The following is a 23,781-nucleotide window of genomic DNA, read 5'->3' on the forward strand; positions in this document are numbered from 1 at the left end:
AAATAATTGTAAAATATTTTAATTTGAGGGTATGAATTTGAAGGTAAGTAGCAAAACTGTATGTGCTGTTGTTTGTAATTTTCTATACAATGCTGTATAGAAAATGGCAAAAAAAACCGATGTTTCATGCCCTGAAAATATTTTTATATAACTATCTTTGCTCTTTTTGGCTAAGGTCCATGCTGAGCTGCCAAATACCAGGAGGAAAACTTTATATTTCAACTTGCAACCCAAAGTTCTGTGGAATTTCCTGTCTCCGTTTCCCCCTATTGAAATCACTGTTTCAGGTCCCATAATGCACCAGGGTTGTCAGCCTAAAATCTTTCCTCTGGCGCTCAGTAGCTCCGATGGATGCAGTGCTGCTCACTGGTTGCTCAGGTCTGCCGCTGATCCCCACTGTAAAGCAGAATTAAATGGATTGAACTTTAGTGGAGAAAAGCTAAAGCGATATTTTAGAGATAAAGTAAAGTGAGACAGAAATATTTTAATTCTATTTCCTATATCTTTGCACTTTTAAGTAATAAGTGCATAATTTTATTACCATACTCCAGTTGTTTGGGATGCGCCCAAATTTTACATATGTTGTCATCTGATGCCTACAGGGGTTCTGAAGCAGAGCCGCCGAACGAATGCACGACACAAAGTAAAAGACGGAGCCCCCACCCAGACCCCCGATTGCACTTAGGCATATAACGTTTATGACTTGAGTGGATAATAAAGTGCGCCGAGAAATCGGACTCTAGAAGGAAAGAGGTTGGCCAATCAGCAGCTGCTGGAGAATTGGTTGAGCCCCTCTTCCTGAAAAAAAAAATCGTTCAAGAAAATTATGTGTTCTCTCCTACTACAGCCTGCTAAGAGTGCCACGTGTTCAAAAATAACTACAGAACAGAAAGTTTGGGCACATAGGAGCATCAGAAAGAAAAAGCTCAAGAACAATGTTTTTCTCCACCAAATTAATTTGCTTCTTGCAGATTTTTAACCTCCTTACAATACACGTGCATGGAGAAAAGACTGAAGATGCCACAGAAGAAGTAAAAATAGAAGTTTTACATCTTCCAAACGAGTGTGATCTAAAAAGCAAAAGAGGGGATCTTCTAAATGCCCATTATGATGGCTACCTAGCAAATGATGGCTCCAAATTTTACTGCAGGTAGGTCACTGCTATCTTGCTTCCTAAGGTTTACAAGCCAAATATGCTAAAAGAGAAAGTAATTAAGATAATAAATCATGATTTGTGTTTTAGTTACTAGTCTCTGAGGTAGATATGTGCTTAATATTATATTGAGGAGGAGCAGCCTAGTTTAGAACAGGGGACTGAGAATCAGGGAAGCTAATGCTGAAATTTCACTGATGCTCCTTATGTCCTTGGCAAGTCACTTCATGTCTGTTGCCTCAGGTACCAGTGGTAAGCAGGGAAATAACTAGAGTACCGGAATGAATTATAACTCACTCAAAAAGCTGCGTAAATCTAAAATTCAAATCCATATCCATAGCAGAGATCATTCACAATGAAATCTGAATGGTTTTATAAAATGATGTAATGCAAAATATAATCACCTAAATTTGCAGATTAACATTTAATAAGACATTATTTGGGTGGACTGGGAGTGCCCCTTAGGTTAGCGACTGGTGCTATGAGATATCTTGGGATCCAACTTTCCCTGGATTGACAGCAATTATATCATCTTAATGTGCACCTATACCTAGAAAAGATTAAACAGTTTTGTGAGCAGTGGAAAGTCTCTTATGGGTAGGTGTGCATTTTTTAAAATGGTGATGCTACCTAAGATCCTTTATCTCCTTCAAATGGTGCCGTTTTGGATGTTGAAGGAGGAGGGATTTTGTAATCTCTTTTTGTGGAGAGGTAAGTTGCCACGTTTAAGCTACTGTAAATTAACGCTGGATAAGTCCAGAGGGGGCTTGGGGTCCCGGATATCCAACTGTGAATGTGGCCATCTTAATGCATTGGATTTGGGAGCTTTACGCTGGTCTTTCATGTTATGCACCTGCAGAGTTCTGTTGTATGATCACAGGGCCCTGGGACTTTGTGACCCTCCTCCATATGCCCCATTAGGGTGGTCAGGATAGTACACTGGTTTTCTTGCACTCCTTCCACAAAGCCTGGAATTGGTGGCGGATCCTGTGGCGGTTGTCTCCGTAGATTTCCCCCCTTTTGGCACTTACTGGTAGTCCTGATTTTCCAGCAGGGCAGGAAGCCTCATGGCTGCAACTCTGGGCCCAAAAGAGTTGCGCTGCTTTGGGAGATCTGTTGCTTTCAGAGAACACCTTTCCTTCTTACTAGCCACAAGTGGCAACTCCGTAACAGTCATTTTATTCATTATCTGCAACTTTGTCACTATTGAGAAGTTCTGAGAAAGGGGGCTCCATCTAGTTTACAATGGAATGAACATGATGAAGATTTTCATGCCTTGCCTCTTAAGTTCAATACCTTATCTATTTTTTATAAGAGTAGTATTGAAGCGCAGGAGATTAAACATGTGGTGTACCTAGCACAACAGCGGACTGAGGAGTTAGGGGTGGATGTTAAATGTAGACAATTTATGCAAGTATTGGGAGGACAATCTTAAATTGATACCTTCTGTACCACTGCAAGAAATTAACGGTCCCCAAGAAACGCAAGCCCAGAAACCAGAGGCTACCTGCTTCTACACCTACCCAACTGCAGAAATATAATCTACAAAACCATATACATGACTGGATTTAGTTACCTGGATTCCAAATGGTGGAACTCAATATCAATAATCACAAGAAGCATCACCCACTAACTTCAGTTCAGAAAAGAACTGAAAACCTACCTCTAAAAAAATTCTACAGCTAAGTAACTAAACCGTCAAAGAATTTTCCGCTTTCTACCCGTATATCCCCACCTCTAGTCGTCTCCTAATTGTTCATCAGTTCCGAAATGTAAATCAGTATTACAATTCCCACCAGATGACAATTGTAAACAACTATGTAATTTAGACCAGAATGTAAATTGTAAGCCACTTTGAACCGAAACTTGTTTTTGGATAATAATGGGATACAAGAATGCATAAATAAATAAACTTTAAGCTTTCTCATAGGGTGTATATTACCTGGGTTCAGGGCTATCAAATGAAATTATGGGATACTGAGACTTGTTTGAGATGCAAGCGGGGCAGGAGGACATGGCTTCATTCGTTCCTGAAATGTTCCATTTTGGGGGATTTCCATGCCATAGCTAACGTATGCTTACTGCAGCAAAAAAGGGCTTACCGTGGAACACACTTAGGCGTCCTGTGGTAATTTTTGGATGTGCGCATGCTACCCACACGCTAAAAGTATTATTTATATTTTAGTGCTGGGGGTAGGTTTGGAGGTGGAGAGTAGGCATGTCCTGCGCTAATCAGGTAGCACGTGGTTAGCGCATGAGCCGTTACAGCCTACAAAATAGGTGATTTGTCTTGTGTGGAAAGAGCAAAAGGTGGTGCGTTTACTTGAAGATTCAGAGTTGTGAAGTGCTTTCTAAAACTTTTCTTCCTTTAGTCGTTCAGAGAAAGATGGTCACCCGAAATGGTTTGTACTTGGCGTCGGGCAAGTAATAAAAGGCCTAGAGACTGGCATGATGAATATGTGTCCTGGAGAAAAAAGGAAGGTGACCATACCCCCTTCATTAGCCTATGGAATACATGGCGCAGGTAAAGAAAATGAATGTAATTTTTAGCTTTTGCTAAATAGTGGACTGTGAACCTGTTACCTAAAAACATAAAAACAATTTTCTAGCATTTGAATTCTTGCTGTTTTGCTTATTGTCCAAATGTTTCCATGAGGCAGAACAAAACTGAAGCGACAGTTTTTAAACAGTGCGTGATCTTTCCTCATGTCCAGGTTTTTATTATTTGGGTGATGACACTAGAATGAATGTAGAAGCAACAAATTTTCTAGGGATGTGCCATCACTTGATTAGTTTCATTTAGCTCACATTATGGGCCTGTTTTTTAAAGGCACTTCCCGAGACCTTCATCACTGATAGGTGCCACTGTCTGGGCTCTGTCAGTGATTTTCAGTGGCATTATACAGAAAATGCCACCAAAAATCATTACTGATTACCTTGTACTAATCGTAATTTGAGGGAGGAGCCTGAGTAGAGCAACATATGATCTGATAGCAATTTTTATATTGTATTGTGAACCGCTCAGAAAGTTCCACAAGTACATAGCTTGACTGAAGAAGTATCTTTTCCCAATATTAGCTCTTCAAATTGCTACTATTCCAGTGCATAAAGAAATTCTCTTCAAGTGCTGCAGAACATGGTTTTGGACAGCTGGAATTTATTCATGTTCTGAAGCATTTGAAGAGAGTTCCTTTGTGCAGGGGAATAGTGAGGAGTTGATATTGGGAAAAGATATCTCTTCAGTCAAGCTAAGTACTTGTGAGACTTTATTTTGATATGTCATGAACTTACCAGTGGTGTGTTGGAACTTTGGGGATTTGATGTGGATATGTTTGTTTTTTGATGACTAAAAACAGACTGTGTGGGTTTTGGCTATTTTTCTCTGTTTTTTTAGTTAGCATTGTTTTCTCCATTTCTGGAGTATTTTTGTTGCTCTCTTTTTTCTGGAGATAGAAAATTTAGCTGGGTCAGTGATAATATCTGGGAACCCGTTTGAGAATAGACTGACATGTATTGTGTTGGCATTGTAAATAGTATAAGATGCCATACTTTGTATTGTTATTTGAATATTTTTACTGCTGTAATTGTCTATTGCTCATGTTTGATTTATTCATATTGTACACTGCCTTGAGTGAATTCCTTCAAAAAGGCGGTAAATAAATCCTAATAAATGAATGAATGAATGTTTGGTCAGACATTGCTCTTTTAGTTTTGATGCTTTGTTTGTTTAAATTGTGAGATTTTTCATAGCTCCCCAGGTTAGCCATCCTGTCTAGGTTAGCCATCCTGTTAGCAAACTGCATGTTTCATGTTCTTTTTGGGATGTCAACCTAGCTGACGTTTTTGTGTTGACTCGACTGTGTCTTCAGCACTATTTGTGGATTGAGTGTGATCTTGATACTTCCTTCCTTAGCACAAAGCAGTGAAATATCTAGTTACTTTTGATGATTTCCTATAGTGGTATAATGCTAGGCCTCTATAACTCGGGATCATGAAACTGAAAAGGTTAACCTCTTCCTCACTTGTGCTAGCTACTTGTGATTGAGTGCTGGATGTAGCACTGTTCAGAACTCCAGAGCTGGGGGTCAAATGGTTTTTCATAGAGCCTTGTCAAAATTTGATTTTATCCTCCCTGCAAGACCAAGCTTCAGTGTTCCCAGACTAAATAAATGAACTCAGGTCTGTTGCTTAATGACACAAACCTTCTTGCAGGACAAAGTTTTAGGTGAAGCGTTTCCAAACTTTGTGTGTTGTAGCTGCACCATGTTTGCCCTACATGGGATGTGAACTGCACAATTTATACCACAAAGGCATGCTGGATGTTGAAAAAGATGGCTGAGTATTTTTGATTTAATCAAAATGCATGTGGCCTTTTATGTTGCTTTCTTCATGTCTGTTTCTTTGGTATGTATAATTCTTTAAACTACAATGTCAGCATGAAACACCTGTGAATATTAACACATTTAAAATTGTTGCACACTCCTAATTCTTTGCAGGCTGCAATATGATATCTTTTATTGAACATAAGAATTATCTTCAAAATTTGTTGTACATATGTCTCTTCTGAAGATGATGTGTGACATTTTAACATACATCTTAGGGGGTCATTCTATAAGAAGCCGCTTATATTTAGGTGGGAAGAATTTGCATGAATTCCAGTATTCTAGTCATTTATGCACGTATCTCTGGACACATACATGTGGAAGTGACCAGGTTCCGACTCTGAGCTATTTATTTATTTTCAAAGAAGCAATACAACAAAGAAAGAAAACCCTCAACAAATCCTCCACCCCTCAACTACTAAACAAAACATAAGAAACCCAGTGCACGCCGTCATCTGGAGCTTCGGTTCTTAGAACCCCAAACCATCTCCAATGCAGAGAAACCATCCCCACCCAACAGATCCCCGCTCCCCTCACCCCACATCTGGGACTTCGGTTCTTAGAACTCCAAACCATCTCCAATGCAGAGAAACCATCCCCACCCAATAGATCCCTGCTCCCCCCCCCCCCCCCCCCCCCCCCCACCTGAGATCCAGTTGAGAATTGATGTGCCCTAGTGCTCCAACAAAAACTTACTCAAACTTGACTGCGTGCTTTAGGAGATATAGGTGTAAATAGGGTTCCCATACCGCTAAGAATCGCTTTTGTCTTTTCGGAGATAGGTGAGCACCCCTGGATTCCCATAATATAAGTTCATGCAATATGTTTCTCCGATACCATAGGACAGTGGGTATGGCAACAACCAATGATTTAAGAATACACTTTTTCCCCAGGATACAGGACTTCCCCACAAACAGCTCGTCACCAGGAGTGCCCACCCTAATGGTGGCATCAGAGCTAAACAAAGCTCCCTCTAGTGTGATTGCAGCACAATGGCTCAAGAACTGCTGGAGAAAATTTAAAAGGGCTTCCCAGAAAGGTTTAATTTGCTCACAGCACCACATACCATGATAGATTGAATTATCCTCCAGAGTACACTTCAGACATCGGGGAGTATCTGACTCTGCGCTATTTAAGTGTACACCAGTGTTCAGTGACATGTATCTTGCATGAGCATGGGTGGAGTACACTGTTAATGCACACTGTCTATAAAATATTATAATCTATGCGCATAGTTTCACAATTTAGATGTGAGCATTTACACTAACTCTATGGCAGGTGTAAGTGCTCGTGCCTAGTTACTCTAGTATTCTATAAAGTAGCCATGATAAAAATATTGTGCTCCTGCCCACTATTTCGAAACTGTAAATGGATTCGTATTTGTAAAGCAGAATTCCAGTAAGTATATTGATATCAAAGGGGGGTAATGTACTAAATGGTGTTAGCAACACAAGCACTAACATAGGCGCCTCTTTATAGAATTATCCTCGTAATGGTTGAAATGCAAATGAGACATGTTACATGCAGGCGGTAAATCAAGCACAGAAATGTGGATGCACTAATTGGTAATGAGCTATTCAGCATACTTTTATATCCATTAGCATAGGTTTAACATTAATTCTAACGGAGCAAACATTAACCTGTGTTAATGCTTATGTTGCTAGCACCATTTGGGAACAGATAGGTGTTCTGCACGCTGCATATGAAACTCACACATAAAGTTTATGGGTTTGACTTATTTGAGCAAAAGTTTGCATAGTCATTGGTAGAGAATAATAAAGGTTTTGGAAGAGTTTTTTTTGGCCATTGATTGATTGAGGTCTAGTGGAAATAGCTTTGAATGAGCTCTAAAATGAGTATTAACAAAGTGCTCCACAGTCCGGTCTTTTAGGGTGCTGTATTACCACGGACTTCTGAGGCCTTTTCCCTTTCTTCTTTTATAAAATTGTTGAAATAAGTGTTTGGTATCAGTCACATTATTCACTTCAGGTTTGGTGATCGTAGCACCATTTAGTACATTAGCCCCTTAAATACTAACATGCTTATTGGACTTCTGCAAGAGGCCGCCCGAAACCAAATCTGCCACTGAAACTGTCTGAAAGCTTTCAGCCGAAATCAAAACTACAGCTGAAACTCATCACCTGGTTTCAGCTGGAGCCAAAATCAAAACCTCAGGTTTGGTTGTGTGAATGTGAACTGATGAGGGCAGCTGGAGATTATCAAAGCTAGCAGTCTGAATCCCTCTATTAAACCCACAGTATCCAAGCCAGAATTTTATAATTTAAATAGTGAAAGACTGTAGTGTACCTCCAAGCAAAATTGCCTCCACAAATATGGACCACAGCTAATGAAAACTGCCACGGTGCTTTTGCAGTGGCTAACTTTGCGCCAGACTCAGTGTGACAGCTGCTGTCATAACTCCACAGAGAGGCTAATTCCTAAGGAACTTATCTCAAGTGTAGGGGCCTTGTGATAGTATTGGCACGTGGATATGCCCCGCAGCTGGTAAAATGCTTTTTTTTTTTAACGAAAAAAGGAAATGGCCATGTGGTAAGTGAACCACTTGTCGCTTGGCCATTTCCCAGGGGATTCCTTACTGCCACCTATTTAGGAGGCGGTAAGGGCTCCCGTGCTATGCCGGCGGTAACTGGGCGGTGTGAGGAACTTTCTGATTACCACCGAGTAAACCCCCGGTGCAAAAATAAATATAAAACAAAAAGTGGGATGCGCCAGAAATGGCACATATTGGGAGCAGTCACTACCACCGGGCTCTTGTGGTGGCCTAGCAGAAGTACTGGACTAGCACTTGGGAAAGCAGCGGTATAAGTACCGCTGGTTTTTAAAAGGGACCCTTACAGTCCTTACAGACTTAAATTTCTGCTAAAATTTTATATCTAGAGCATTCTATTTACAATATAAACTATTAAGGCTGCACAGAATATTTGATTTGAATCGGCCCTGAATAGTGCTGTGAATACATTATTTGTGTTTGGCAGAATAGTGAGATTTAATCTGGGGCCCTACTGTGCTAAATCCTACTGAAATAAATACTTGATCTCTGATTTCATGTTGCTTCTTTTATTATTCGTATTTGGCAGAGTAATAATTTTCATTATTCATATTCAGCCGAATAGTAAAATATGCTATTCTATAGAGCTCTATAAACTTTTGTGCAAGATCATAACAGTATTACAAAAAGTAGCCCCTCCACCCAAGGACTGTGGTCTAGTGGCGTAGTCAGGGCAGGAGTGATGCTCCAGGTGCAACAGCCATTTTGAGAGCAGAGCCGGAACAGGCAGGAGTAACAGATCATTCCTGCCCCATGCCTATAGATGGAGGATCTGGAGAAAGAGCAACTCCTGTTCAGAAGGAAGAGAGGGAGGGAGCCAAACGGGAACAAGTACAAATTTGCAGCTTCCACTGAAAACACATGGTCATTTTTGTCCAAAACCGAAAACATGACCAAAATCTAAAATAACCTTTGGGCTCAAACCAAAACAGGCCAGAAAAAGGATTGAGGGTTGGTTTCAGTGCCGTAACTAAAATTCAGTCTGCCTCTAAATTCTGCATCACAGATATGAATACATTTTATATTTTTAAATAGTGGGCAGCAGCATATTTTTTACGGTGGCTACTTACAAGTAAGAGAAAATGCTGTGGGCTAGGGGACCTATACGTTCCAATATTCAGAAAATGTCAAGCTCCTAAATTTATACTCCCAAGTTGATCTTTAAAACTTGTGCCCTATTTTCAGCCAAATTTAGGAGCATACATTTTCAGCTGAAAATTCATCAGAATTTAGGTACTTAAAAGTTATACCCTAATGGCTGGCGGGGATCCCCAAGCCCCTCCAGCTGAAGATGTCCTTCAGCAGCCAGAACAAGTGATTTTCCTACCTGCTTCGGCTGGCGGTGCTTTCCACCCATTGCCACAGTACCAACTCCCCCCCCCCCCCCCCTCTACTGCATGTGCAGGCTTGCTTTTTGCACATGTCTGAAAACTGTGCATATGCAGTAGCAGAGAGGCCAGCCTGCTGTAGCAGGTAGGAAAATCACTTGTTCTGGCCGCCGGAGGACATCTTCAGCTGGCAGGGCTCGGGGATCCCCCAGATGGCGGAGATAGGGGATCCCGCGCCAGCTCAGGTATTTTATTCTTTGTGGTTGGTGGTGCGGGGCAGGGGCAAAAAGCACACATGCGTGCAGGGGGGGGGGAGATTGTACGCCCAGGTGCACCCAGAATACTACGCATTACCGAAAGCCATAAAGACAACGCAGGATCACCTCAAATTCTGGAAATCACTAAAGACTGATCTGTTCGAAAGGCATACACTACTGATCCAACTTAAGTAACTGAACTCAGCAACACAACGAAGCCATAACCTGCAATGAACAATATATCACTCTTTTTCTCTTGATTCTCTAATGTTCTGTAACAACATCACTCTGTATTTGTTTCATCACTGGAGGTGGCTAACACCTCACGGTACTATGTAAGCCACATTGAGCCTGCAAAGAGGTGGGAAAATGTGGGGTACAAATGCAACAAATAAATAAATAAATAAAATTTAGGCCTGCCATTTGCCTAGATTTATGAGCCTAGTGCTGAAAATCAGTGCTAAACTAACTTATTTTCTCTGCTCTAAATCTGCCCCTAATGCTACCCACTTTTTATGCTCCTAAATTTAAGAGTTCAGTGAAACTTTGAGTAAAATTTATGGACTCAGCCCTAGTAAGCTTTCAGGTCAATTTATGAGCAAAACTTTCGAAATTAGGAGCATAAATCCTTTCTTGTAGAAGGTATGGGAGAATAGAAAGGCAATATGAACTTTTTAAATTTGCAATGCTTTTTACACTTTTTTAAAAACAGTGAAAAATGAAGACAGATAAAGACCATATGGCCTATCCAGGCCATCTACTAGCCTTTCCTCTCCCCTAGAGATTCTATGTACCTGTTCCAAGCTTTCTTAAATTCGGATACAGTTTTCATCCATAAATTCACCACCCTTTCCATGAAGAATTTTATCCTCAAGTTACTTCTAAGTTTGTCTCCTTTCACCTTCATCCTATGTCCCCCTTGCAAAATAATGCAAAAAGCACATCTCACATTTTGGTCTGAGATTCACAAAGTAGACTTTGTTACACTCTGAATATATTTTATTTAATACTAGTAAAAAAAAAAAAGCCCGTTTCTCATTGAAATGAAACGGACGCTAGCAAGGTAATCACCTTCTCCCATTAACCACAGATCATGATGTTGAGAAATATGAGCTTGGTGATCAAGGGAGAGCAGAAAAGCCATACACCCTTCTGTGCTAAAAAACTGAAAGGTAGATCTTCCATTATTCTCAAACGGCCCTCTCCAGTTGCTAGAAACAATTAGAAAATATCCTGCAGCCGGTGGAGGAAGTGACGTCACGAACCTGAATGGCTGCCTAGGTGTCTAGCTCCGACGCAACCCTCTTCAATTTAGCTATAATAGCGCTCCTCTGCTTGTTAAGTGGACTTAATTTTGTATTACAACGTTACTTGCGGTGTGTGGATCTTGTTGCGGGAGTTTCCCTTGAAGCAGATGGCGACGGCTCGGAAGGAGAGTGATCGTCCCTCAGAGAAGCCAGCGCCCCGGACCACGCAGCGCCATGTGCTCTCGTCCGCACCCGCATCTCATTCTGACTCCGACTCTGCTCTGTCCCTGCGTGATTCGGGCAAATCTTCCGTCAAGAGGAGTCTGCCCAAAGACCTAGCGAGATTTTTTTCGGAGATCCGCAACGAGATTAAAGCTTCAAAGGAGGAGATCCTGGAAAAGATGGATGTGCTGAGCGTGGACCTCCGGGAGATGGGAGGCCGCGTGGAAGATCTGGAGGTGTGAGTGGACGAGAACGCTGAAAAACTGATCGAGACAGAGACGCATCTTTCTAAAGTACTTGCCTCACATGCCAAATTGCAACTTAAATTGGACGACCTGGAAAATCGAGGGTGCCGCAACAATTTGCGGTTTCGCGGCATCCCGGAGGTGGGGGACCAAGAAGATGTCGGCGCCATTGTGAAGTTGCTTTGTGGCAAGCTGGTAGACTCTCTGGACATTTCTTTTGAACGTGCACACAGAGCGTTAGGAAGATGGTCAGATAATAGACCGCGAGATATAGTGGTCTGTTTTTCCACTTTCACCATAAAGGAGCAGGTGCTGCAGAAGGCGCGCCAAGTACAACACATTGATTACAACGACGCACAAGTCAAGGTTTTCCAGGACCTGTCAGCGCACACTTTGTCTCTGCGGAGAGGGATGAAGCCAGCTTTGGAAGCCCTAATGAAGCATAAAATTCCCTACAGATGGGCATTTCCCTTTGCCCTTTGCTTCACGACAGGAGGGCATTTGCATCGAACCTGGTCCCTTGAGGAAGTCTGGAAGATCTTACGCTTCGAGGGATTGGTGACCACAGACGGCCCGCCAGCGGAACTGGACCCGACTACGCGAGCTAAGCTACAGAAGTGGCAACGAGTCCAGGGCAAGGTGAAAAAGACCCGGACAGGCACCTGACTGGACAGCATGATCTTGTATGTTGGCCTATAGTGGAGTGCCATGTTAGCCTGTCAATGCTTTTTATAATTACAAAGTTAAGGGTTAAGGGGATGGAGAAATTGAAATGTATGAAAGGAGCATTGGGAAAGGGGGGCTTAGTTTAACATTGGTTTCTGTGTTGCAGAGGGGAGATTGCAGTTTGATAAGCAGGGGTAAGGATTTAGGGGGGGCGGAGGGAGGGGGTCATGGGTAGCTGAGCAGGGGAGTAGGTTCTTCCTCTTATACTCCTAGACGGGGGGTTATGACCTTCGCTAGTGGGACTAAGGGAGGCAGGGGAAGGGTGGGAGGGAGTAGTGGGGAGGGTGGGGGGGGGTCTTTTTTCAGGGTATGTATGTGTCACGGGGTATAGATGGGGGGAAGAGGGGTTGTAGTAACTGTGGAGGGTTTGGTGAGGGAGGGGAGGGGTTCTGGGTCAATGTGGGTCTGAGTGTTACTCCTTCTTTGTTTTACATGAGTAATATATTGAATAAGCTTAATGTCTGATTTTAAAGTGCTCACCCATAATGTAAAAGGGCTTAACTCTCCATACAAGCGTCATGCCCTTCAGCGTGAATTGCGCTTAATGTGCCCGAAGGTGGTGTTTTTACAAGAAACGCATTTGTTACCAAAACATGAGGGACTACTGGCTTCCAAACTATATCCGGGAGTATACTGTGCTTCTGATGTCAAAGGGGGGAAAAAAAGAGGAGTTGCTATCCTGTTTCATAGAGATGTCCATATACAGGTTCTCCACATGAGGAGAGACACTGGGGGGCGTTTTCTTCTTATGCATGTGCAGCTTGAGCGGGAGGAGTTTACTCTGGCTAATGTTTACGCCCCCAATGAACACCAGGAGAGGTTTTTTTAAGTACCTTCACAGGGAAATGCAGCTTTTTTCTCGTGGGAGGGTGATCATGGCTGGAGATTTCAATGCAACCATGCAACCTGGACTTGACAGGTCTGCTCCTCCTGCTAAAGCAGATTATAATATTTCACGGGCTCTACGGAACTTAGTAGAGGATATGGGTCTGTGTGACTGGTGGCGACTGTGTCACCCGAGAGGGCGAGACTATACCTTTTATTCTCAAGCACACCTTTCTTACTCTAGATTAGACTATGTGTTTCTTGACAAGACCCTTTTGGACGGAGGAGGGGAATCCGCCATTGGCCATATTACAATCTCAGACCACGCTCCGGCCTGGGTTGCCGTTCCTTCTTTGGAGGGGGAGCGAAGGGACCGAAGGTGGTCATTTAACAACTGCTTGTTACAGGACCCTCAGATTGTAGCGGATTTCCTCCCGGTCCTGAAGGAGTACTTTGAGATCAATATGGACTCGGGACCAGCTTTGAGCACTGTATGGGATGCTTTTAAAGCGGTAGCGCAAGGACATTTTATTAAGTGTGCCAGTCAAAGAAATAGGGCCCATAAAGAGCGCTTGCTGAAATGTATGGCGCAAATTGGAGATTTAGAAATAAAATACAGGGCCTCAGGTCGGGTATCTGACTATCGTAAACTGCAAGATGTGAGATTGGAGCTGACTGCGTTACACGAGGAGAGCTTGAAGTTTGTCCATGCACGATTAAAACAGATTTATTATGAAGGTGCCAATAAGCCTGGGAGGTTGCTGGCTAGGAAATTAAGAAAGCTGAGAGCTGATAGACACATTGTGCGTGTGAAAGATGTGAATGGGGCTATGTTACATAAATCTGCCCAGATCAGGGAGCGCTTTGCCCAGTTCTATGAGTCTCTATACAGGGAGGATGCTGCCGTATAGGTTGGGGGGATAGACCAATACTTAGCTGATAGAGTACTGGCTGTACTATCCGAAAAGCAAAGAAGAGAATTGGATGACCCGGTGCAATTAAAAGAGGTGTTGCAGGTTATTAAGGCCTTGCCGACGGGCAAGGCGCCAGGTTTGGACGGCTTTACTAATGAGTTTTTCAAGATGTTTGCTCGAGAACTGGCGCCGTGCTTGACATTGGTTATCAATTCGGTTAGAGACGGGCAGACACTTCCTAGAACTATGTTGGAAGCCTGGGTGGCGGTAATACCTAAGCCTCAAAAGGATAGCACGGAATGTGCTTCCTATCGCCCCATATCAATTTTGAACACGGATGTGAAAATCCTGGCTAAGGTGCTTGCTAATCGTTTGGGTGAGTTGTTGCCTACCTTGATCCACCCGGACCAGGTGGGATTCGTGCCGAAGAGGCAGGCCATGGACAATGTGCGCTGAACCCTGGACTTGATTCACTGGGCTCGGTCGCGGGCCTGTCCGTTGGTGTTGCTGGGTTTGGACGCGGAGAAGGCCTTCGACCGAGTCCATTGGGGGTTCTTGGATAGGGTGCTGCATAAATTTGGAATTGGGCCCTTATTTAGATCTTGGATCCAATCGCTTTACACTCAACCACAGGCATGTGTTAGGGTTAACGGTGGGAATTCGGGGGCGTTTTTGCTGGGCAGGGGCACCCGACAGGGCTGTCCGTTGTCTCCATTGCTGTTTGCCCTGGCGGCAGCCATTCGAGAGAACGTGAACATTTCCGGGGTTGAGGTGAGGGGGCAAGAACATAAAATCGCGCTATTCGCGGACGACGTGCTATTGTCTCTAACTAACCCATTAATCTCATTGCCTAACCTATTACAGGAAATAGAGGGTTACTTTCGAGTCTCGGGCTATAAGCTTAATGCTAATAAGTCAGAGGGCATGGCGGTGGGGGTGCCTTTGAGAGTGTACGAAGCGTTGCAAGCGTCATATGTCTTTAAGTGGTCAACTAGATCTATACAATATCTAGGGGTACAGATTCCTGCAGTACAGTCGGAATTGTTTTCTGTTAACTACCCGGTACTTCAGAAGGCGATTTACAGTGATTTGGATAGATGGTCTCATATGGGACTGTCTTGGCTAGGCCGGATAGCGGCGATTAAAATGAATATTTTACCTCGGCTATTGTACTTTTTCCAGGTTCTTCCCTTGAGGTTGCCTCGGTCTTTTTTGTCTAGTTTGCAGGATCGCCTGTTACACTTTATATGGAACCAGAAGAGACCCCGTTTGGCACGGGCTATTTTGTATCGGAGTAAGCACCTTGGCGGTCTGTCAGTGCCGAATTTGTGCTGGTACTATTGGGCTGCTCAGGCTAGGTCGGCGGTAGAGTGGTTCAGGGGGGAAGACCACAAGCTCTGGGTACATCTTGAGCAAGCTATGGTGGGGTCCCGCAGGCTGGGTAATTTAATGTGGTTACCCAACAAATAAGTACATAAGTACATAAGTAGTGCCATACTGGGAAAGACCAAAGGTCCATCTAGCCCAGCATCCTGTCACCGACAGTGGCCAATCCAGGTCAAGGGCACCTGGCACGCTCCCCAAACGTAAAAACATTCCAGACAAGTTATACCTAAAAATGCGGAATTTTTCCAAGTCCATTTAATAGCGGTCTATGGACTTGTCCTTTAGGAATCTATCTAACCCCTTTTTAAACTCCGTCAAGCTAACCGCCCGTACCACGTTCTACGGCAACGAATTCCAGAGTCTAATTACACGTTGGGTGAAGAAAAATTTTCTCCGATTCGTTTTAAATTTACCACACTGTAGCTTCAACTCATGCCCTCTAGTCCTAGTATTTTTGGATAGCGTGAACAGTCGCTTCACATCCACCCGATCCATTCCACTCATTATTTTATACACTTCTATCATATCTCCCCTCAGCCGTCTCTTCTCCAAGCTGAAAAGCCCTAGCCTTCTCAGCCTCTCTTCATAGGAAAGTCGTCCCATCCCCACTATCATTTTCGTCGCCCTTCGCTGTACCTTTTCCAATTCTACTATATCTTTTTTGAGATACGGAGACCAGTACTGAACACAATACTCCAGGTGCGGTCGCACCATGGAGCGATACAACGGCATTATAACATCCGCACACCTGGACTCCATACCCTTCCTAATAACACCCAACATTCTATTCGCTTTCCTAGCCGCAGCAGCACACTGAGCAGAAGGTTTCAGCGTATCATCGACGACGACACCCAGATCCCTTTCTTGATCCGTAACTCCTAACGCGGAACCTTGCAAGACGTAGCTATAATTCGGGTTCCTCTTACCCACATGCATCACTTTGCACTTGTCAACATTGAACTTCATCTGCCACTTGCACGCCCATTCTCCCAGTCTCGCAAGGTCCTCCTGTAATCGTTCACATTCCTCCTGCGACTTGACGACCCTGAATAATTTTGTGTCATCGGCGAATTTAATTACCTCACTAGTTATTCCCATCTCTAGGTCATTTATAAATACATTAAAAAGCAACGGACCCAGCACAGACCCCTGCGGGACCCCACTAACTACCCTCCTCCACTGAGAATACTGGCCACGCAATCCTACTCTCTGCTTCCTATCTTTCAACCAGTTCTTAATCCATAATAATACCCTACCTCCGATTCCATGACTCTGCAATTTCTTCAGGAGTCTTTCGTGCGGCACTTTGTCAAACGCCTTCTGAAAATCCAGATATACAATATCAACCGGCTCCCCATTGTCCACATGTTTGCTTACCCCCTCAAAAAAATGCATTAGATTGGTGAGGCAAGACTTCCCTTCACTAAATCCGTGCTGACTTTGTCTCATCAGTCCATGTTTTTGTATATGCTCTGCAATTTTATTCTTAATAATAGCCTCCACCATCTTGCCCGGCACCGACGTCAGACTCACCGGTCTATAATTTCCCGGATCTCCTCTGGAACCCTTCTTAAAAATCGGAGTAACATTGGCTACCCTCCAGTCTTCCGGTACTACACTCGATTTTAGGGACAGATTGCATATTTCTAACAGTAGCTCCGCAAGTTCATTTTTTAGTTCTATTAATACTCTGGGATGAATACCATCAGGTCCCGGTGATTTACTACTCTTCAGCTTGCTGAACTGACCCATTACATCCTCCAAGGTTACAGAGAATTTGTTTAGTTTCTCCGACTCCCCCGCTTCAAATATTCTTTCCGGCACCGGTGTCCCCCCCAAATCCTCCTCGGTGAAATATAGAGGGCGGGTTGACCGGTTTCCTCCAACTGTACAAGCCACCTTTTACTATTGGGATCGCATGTTTGCTGAACGTCAGCCACCTGTTTCTGGTTTGGCACCCATAGCCGACAACCCTTTGTTTGGACCGAGCGTTGGGAACCCTGTCCTTGAGCGCTGGGCGGAATCAGGATTGGATATGATGGGTCAGTTGCATGTAGGAGAAGATTTGGTTTCCTTTGACGCCTTGAGGGAGGATTTCCGGCTGCGGCAAAGTGATTATTATGTTTATTTGCAACTGAGACATTTCTTGAAAGGGCCTGAGTATGTAGCTTGTCTTAAGAGGGAAACACACCCAATGGAAGAGGTGTGTGTGCAGCATCATAGTACAAGGGGTATGATCACTTTTTTATATACGGCCTTGGTAGCACACCAAAAGCCTTCATTGTTGCATAGAAGAAGGTGGGAACAGGAATTAGATTTCACTTTAACGGATGAAAAATGGCTACAGCTGGAAAAGGGGACTATGCATTCTGTGAGGTCGGTGTCTGTGAAAGAGAATGCAATTAAAGTGTTTTTCCGATGGTACCTCACTCCGGCGCGTTTGCACCATATGTTTGTGCAGGTTCCTGACAGTTGTTGGAGGAAATGTGATGCTGTGGGTACAATGGGACACATATGGTGGACATGTCCAAAGGCTAAAGCGTATTGGAAGGCGGTGCAGGCGCGTCTTCAAAGATGGGTTGGTAGACCTGTACGGTGGCATCCACTAGTATTCATATTGGGACAGCGACCAGAAGGCCTTAAAGAACATGAATGGCTTCTGGCGAGGGGAGCCCTACAGGCAGCAAGAGTAAATCTGGCTCAGAGTTGGAAGTCGCCCTTAGTGCCATCACTGGCACGCTGGCTCACTAAGCTACGATATATGTGTGAGATGGAGAGACTGACAGCAGTTAAATCTAAGATCTTGCCTAGGTGGGAGAGAATATGGTTGCCATTCTTGAATGCTGGGTAGGGGAGAGTGTCACTGGACTGAACCACAGGAAGGAGTCTTACAGCATGGTAAGGGGGGAGGGATGTGTCGAGGGGGGCTGTAGGGTGGGGGGCGGGTTAGGTCAGGTGGGGGTAGTTTCTGTATAAAATTGAAAAAGTTGAAGTTATCTGGGGATCTAAGTTAGATTTGATACGAATTATGGTCATTGCTCATTTATGTACTAAGACTTCTGTTTTAATCTAGATGTGTTTCACAATGTTTATACCTTGTTGTGTATCAAAATAAGTTCAATAAAGACTTCTAAAAAATTAAAAAGAAAATATCCTGCAGCCCTGCTGAGTACAAAGTGGCAAGTGCCAGTTCTAAAAGAATCTCACCTGTCACCTCCTGGTCTGCCAATATGGGAGCAAAAGCAAAGGATGTGGAGCACCAAAGTGGATCAAACTTGGGTGGCAAGGCAGTACCAAGTTTAAGAAGGGTGACATGACCAAATTTCTTTAAACCTGTGATCAGTTTGAGTAGGATTTCAGCACGAGGCGTGACAGTGGGGTAGGTGTTAAGGCAGCCAGCAGGGGGAATTATGTGTACAGCTGAGCAGCACAATTTTGGCAGTTGTGCTTGTTGAATTAGACGGGCACGTCAAGTGACGGTGGGGTGAGGCGGGCTCGTCTCAGTCGCAGGCAGCTTTTGATCAGATGAAAAGATGGAGGGCTCTGAGGGCGAGACACTGAGAGACTGATGAGTTGAGAAGATGGAGGTGTCCGAGGGCGGGGCACTGAGACCGTAATCAGGCGGGCTCGCTGCAGGCAGTTTTTCTCCGTAATCAGATGGGCTCGTTGCAGGCAGTTGTTGAAATCAGAAGATGGAGGTCTCCAAGGGGGGGGGGGGGGCAGTGACAGCGTAATCAGAGGGCGAGAAACAGAGACCGATCACATGAGAAGATGCGGGTTGGCTGGAGCGGGAGTGAGAGGGGTGCTGTGATTGGCTGTGTGGCGTGAAGTAGGGCTGCGTAGCGAGTGACGTATTGTGCGGGGGGCGGGGCTGAGGGCGGCTGTATGAGTGGTGCTGAGAGGTTATGAACACTACAGGGCTTCAGTGGCATGGAGTGAGCTTCAGAACGTTGGAGGTGCGAATTATGTGTGGGGGGCGGGGCTGAGAGCGGGTCTATGACTGGTGCTGAGACCCTACGAACACTGCAGGGCTTCAGGGCGGCTTCACTGCCAGGGAGTGAGCTAAAGAACGTTGGAGGTGGGAATTATTTATATATATATAAGGGGGTCTTTTACTAAAATGCATTAAGCAGTTAACATGCGAATTAGCGCACGTTAACTGCTGCTACACAACGAACGAACGAAGAAGAGGACCTCGGCTGGCAGGGGTTGGGGTCCCCCGCCAGCAAAGGTAGGCAACGGCGGGGAATGGTTGGCGGCAGGAGAGGGGTCGAGAGGGTCATCGGCAGGGGGGGGGGTCAAAGTTGGTGCTGGTGGTGGTGGTGGTGGTGGCGGCGGCAGGGGGTGGGGTCGGCAATGGGGGGGGGTGTCGGCAGTGCCAGGGGGGATAAAATGTGCCCCCTCGGCTCTGGACCCCCCTCCCGCCAAAATCTGGCTACGCCCCTGGCACTGACGCTAAGTACGCTCCATTGTGGTGCCTACTTCTTAGCACCAAATCATGAAGTTGCCCTCTATATATGTTATAATGCACATACCCATGTAAAGTACATGCTAATATTTGTCACTTGCTTTGAAGTAGGCGTAACATCTGTACCTTCAATCTAGGCACTATTATTGCTGGATTTGCACTAGTATTTTATTAGGAGCCTTCCTGCTCACTTACCCTAGTTGCCCTGTTATAAAATTACCCCCATATTCTGAAAGCATTCTAAGATTGCTCATAGTGACTGCGTAGCAAATTCTATGCTCAGACATCATCTCAGCTTGTGAAACTAATTGAAAATGCCCAGATGTAGTCTCATGCAGCAGCTGTCTGTGTAGCTTCTACTAACACTGGCAAAGGAAGAAACAATACACTGATGAGCATCTGGAAACTAAGATCCCTGCTGACATATTTACAGGCACTGTACACATCTGTTTTGATGTCAAAGAGAATTATCCCAACCTAACAATTAAGTGTTAACGTCATGCACTAGGGAGGGAGAGGGGCAAGAGACTTGGGGCCAGATGCACTAAACCTTAACAACCCTCTAACAACCCTTTAACGAAGGAAATTCCTAACCGTTGCATGCATTAAAGGCCTTTTTCCAACTAAGCAAGCAGCTAACGAAAACGGAATACAAAAGAGTAACTACCATTGTAATGTAACAATACCGACGATCACACCAAATCATTTACCGCGACATATTAAACGTATGGTCAGAGCAGTTGTAAAGGCCTGAGCTGTCATCTCCCTGCTGCCCCCTGCACCATAAAAATCAAAGCTGGCATGTTTAAACAGAAAAGTGAGATAAAAAAAAATAAAAACACCACAAACACTGGCTCCCCGCTTTCTCCTGCATAAAATATAAAACCTTTACAAACATAAAAAAAGGATCGGGAGGGGGCAAAGGCGCTCATCAGGAGCGTCCTGTATGGACGGCCTTGCCCCCCCCCCCCCCCCCCGAGATCGCCGCTGTTCCCCGCTTCCACCCTTTACTAAATTAAAAACTGAAAATAAAAATCTAAACTTTTGCAGCGCCGGGCCCCCCTCCCTTCCTGTCTCGATCTTCTTCTTTTCCCAACACTGCTCCGCCTCCCGCCATCCTCCGCCCCTTGTCCTGCCCCCCTGAGTTTGTCGCCACCGTTCCCCCCCTCCAACGGACCCCCCCTCCGCCTTACCGGCTGTGCAGCGCCTCTCACCTGTGTGTGTAAGTTTCATACGTAGGTAACTTACGTCAGAGGAGGGCGGGCACAGGAAGAAGGAGAGAGACGTCGGTGGAGGCAGAAGTGATCAACGATCCGTTGTTTCATCCCGTGCAGCGTCTTCACACACAGGTGAGAGGCGCTGCACGGCCGGTAAGGCGGAGGGGGGGTCCGTTGGAGGGGGGAAATGGCGGCGATGAACTCGGGGGCGGGGCAAGGGGCGGCGGATGCAAAAGTTTAGATTTTTATTTTCAGTTTTTAATTTAGTAAAGGGCGGAAGCGGGGAACAGCGGTGATCTCGGGTGGGGGCAAGGCTGTCCATACAGGATGCTTCTGACGAGCACCTTTGCCCTATCCTTTTTTGAGGTATGTTTAGTTTTGTAGTGATGCAGAAGGGAGCGGGGAGCCACGTGTTTGTGGGTTTTTTTTGTTGTTGTTCTGACATTTGTGGCATGCGCAGAGCAGCCAGCATAACGCTTGGCTGCTCTGCGCATGATTTAGGGGCCGATTACCGACGGGGATTACGAATCTTTGATACATTGTACTTTTCAATACCGCACTGAACATGTGCGACTTGTTTTTTTGGTGCATGCTTTGTTTTTTCAAATTCGTTAGGGAGTTTAATGTTTTTGAATTTTTTACGTTTGGTTGATGCACCTGGCCCTTAGTTTGCAAATGTGTTAGGAATAATGGTAATTGTGGCCATTGTCGAGACATTTCATCAGTGGCAGTTTAGATAATTTGTTCTTTTTGGCTTAATTTATCAGCTGTTATTGCTTATATTTCTACAATTCGCTCAAGGATGCTATGGCTGGCCTTTACTTTTGTTTGTTACTTCTTATGGCCTAATGAAAATGATTTGAACATAAAGAGGCTTATCACATTGTATGTTCCAGATGGTGTTGCCCTATTCAACTGTCTGGCAGAAGAAAAAAGATTCAGGAACTGTATTTAAAAAATTGCTAGGTTATAAAATAATAGTGTATAGATAGATAGATAGATAGATATGGAGAGAATTTCTAGAATAGTTGACAGATTTTATTTCTTATTCTGTTCTTTTATTTCTCCAAGGCAAGATTCCACCAAATGCAACCCTGATCTTTGAGATAGAGCTTTATGCAGTCACCCAAGGACCACGCAGTGTTAATACATTTAAAAAGATAGACTTGGACCAAGACAAACACCTCTCGAGAGATGAGGTAGGTCATATCTCACCCACCAGTAGTATTATTGTTTATAGTATATGTATAGATCACTTTTAATGAATACACAAATCCCACCTGGTATATTTTTATGGGAAAAGGACTAGGAGATTTTTTTTGTTCTAGAAGTTTAACTGCAGTTTGCATGGTTTTAAGTAGACCTGTTGTTCTATCAAAAAGTTTAATCGCAATTAATTGCCTGATTAAAACCTTTTGATCACAATTAATCACATTTGTAGTTGCTGACCACTGCAGCAGTATCCAGGCAGTTAACCAGATAATGGTGATATTCAGCCCACTACCAGTTAGCTAAAACATTGGTAGTAAGAGTTTCTTTACATTGATCCTAATGAATTCTGACTACAAAGTAACACTGGGATTGGGAAAGCAAGTTTAGATGTTGATTTATTTTTTTTGGTTTACAATAATCTGTTCTCTATTTCAGGTAAAACATTACTTGATGGAGGATTTTAAGAAAGATGGTAAACCACGAGACCTAGTTCGTGAGGACTGGATTTTAGAAGATATATTTAAAAAGAATGATCATGATGGAAATGGCCTCATTTCTGCAAAAGAATACAATGTGTATCAACACGATGAGCTATAGTAATAGACCATTTTTAAACCATTGGTATAAATATAGAGTGCAGCAATTGAAAGATCTGTAAAACAGACATCTTTTCTACATGCTTCTTGTTTTTAGTGAATAATCTTTAGCCAGGTTTTCTGCAGCAGGCAAACTGGCTGTGTACAACCATCTGTGTCTGTTTACCAGTTCCCCATCCCCCAATAATTAATTATTCATCCAATTTTATTCAGCTTTCTGCTGAAGATAGTAAAGTACCCATGATTTCCGGCCTCACAAATGGGCTAGTTCATTTGAAATCTCAGGGATGTGAGAGCAGATTGTGATATATCAAATATTTTTAAAGTTGTCTAGCTCTTGGTTTCTGCTTTTGGCCAGGCAATGAAACTAGGCATCATGAAATATCCATACATCCTCATTGTTGTATCATTAAATGCTTGCTACAGTTGTAGCTATTATAGGCTGGTATATTTAAGAGGTACTGTTTGCAGTACTTTCAGTTTAGGAAATGAGGTACTACTTAGTTTCATGGTTTATAATTGAGCCAGCCCTCACATACTGTAATGACTCATCCAAATATATGATTTTGGACCAGGATTATACCCAGAGCTGTTGAAACCCAATTTTATAACACTATGGAGTGGAAGGACCAGTAGAAAGAAGAGAATTGGGTAGGAGGAGGAAAACATGAATCAGGTCATGTAGGGAGGGGAACCTAGAGAGGGGGCAGGAATGCCTGGGACTGATCTGTTGGAGATGGGCTTGAGTGGGGGGGTGGGGGGGGGGTGGTAGGGAATTTCCATGAGTATCAGCTAGTCTGTTTTTAAAGTAACTCACTCAGGGGCCGATGCAGAAAGCCTTGTGGTACAGCTGGCTTAGCACACTGCTATTCCACAAAACTACCTCTCCAAAAATACCGCAGCAGTAATCTGCAGCTCCTTGCAAAATGTCACCCTTCCTGTCAGGGCCTCAGCAGCAACTGGATCATTCACTGACAAGAAAGATGATATTAAAAAAAAAAGTTTGCCGGCAGTCTGCACCAGCCCCTTATCTC

The 23,781-nt window shown here is 44.0% G+C and overlaps 1 protein-coding gene across 1 annotated transcript; it reads left to right on the plus strand.

Annotated features, from left to right (window-relative positions):
- Window positions 1-382: 382 nt before the first annotated feature.
- On the plus strand, window positions 383-23,481 carry FKBP7 (FKBP prolyl isomerase 7). The gene is made up of 4 exons (XM_030209477.1): window positions 383-1,150; window positions 3,526-3,677; window positions 22,011-22,138; window positions 22,587-23,481. Exons 1-4 carry the CDS (start codon window positions 936-938, stop codon window positions 22,746-22,748), a joined length of 657 nt encoding a protein of 218 aa, XP_030065337.1. The 5' UTR covers window positions 383-935; the 3' UTR covers window positions 22,749-23,481.
- The last annotated feature ends 300 nt before the right edge of the window (window positions 23,482-23,781 follow it).

Source organism: Microcaecilia unicolor, chromosome 7 (genome assembly GCF_901765095.1).
Source record: "Microcaecilia unicolor chromosome 7, aMicUni1.1, whole genome shotgun sequence".
Taxonomy (NCBI): domain Eukaryota; kingdom Metazoa; phylum Chordata; class Amphibia; order Gymnophiona; family Siphonopidae; genus Microcaecilia; species Microcaecilia unicolor.

Bases quoted from the DNA above. Each gene is read 5' to 3' on its own strand.
- FKBP7 (XM_030209477.1), top strand. From the start codon at position 936: ATGTTTTTCTCCACCAAATTAATTTGCTTCTTGCAGATTTTTAACCTC. The intron at 1,151-3,525 runs GTAGGTCACTGC...TTCTTCCTTTAG, and splicing joins GGCTCCAAATTTTACTGCAG to TCGTTCAGAGAAAGATGGTC. The intron at 3,678-22,010 runs GTAAAGAAAATG...TATTTCTCCAAG, and splicing joins CTATGGAATACATGGCGCAG to GCAAGATTCCACCAAATGCA.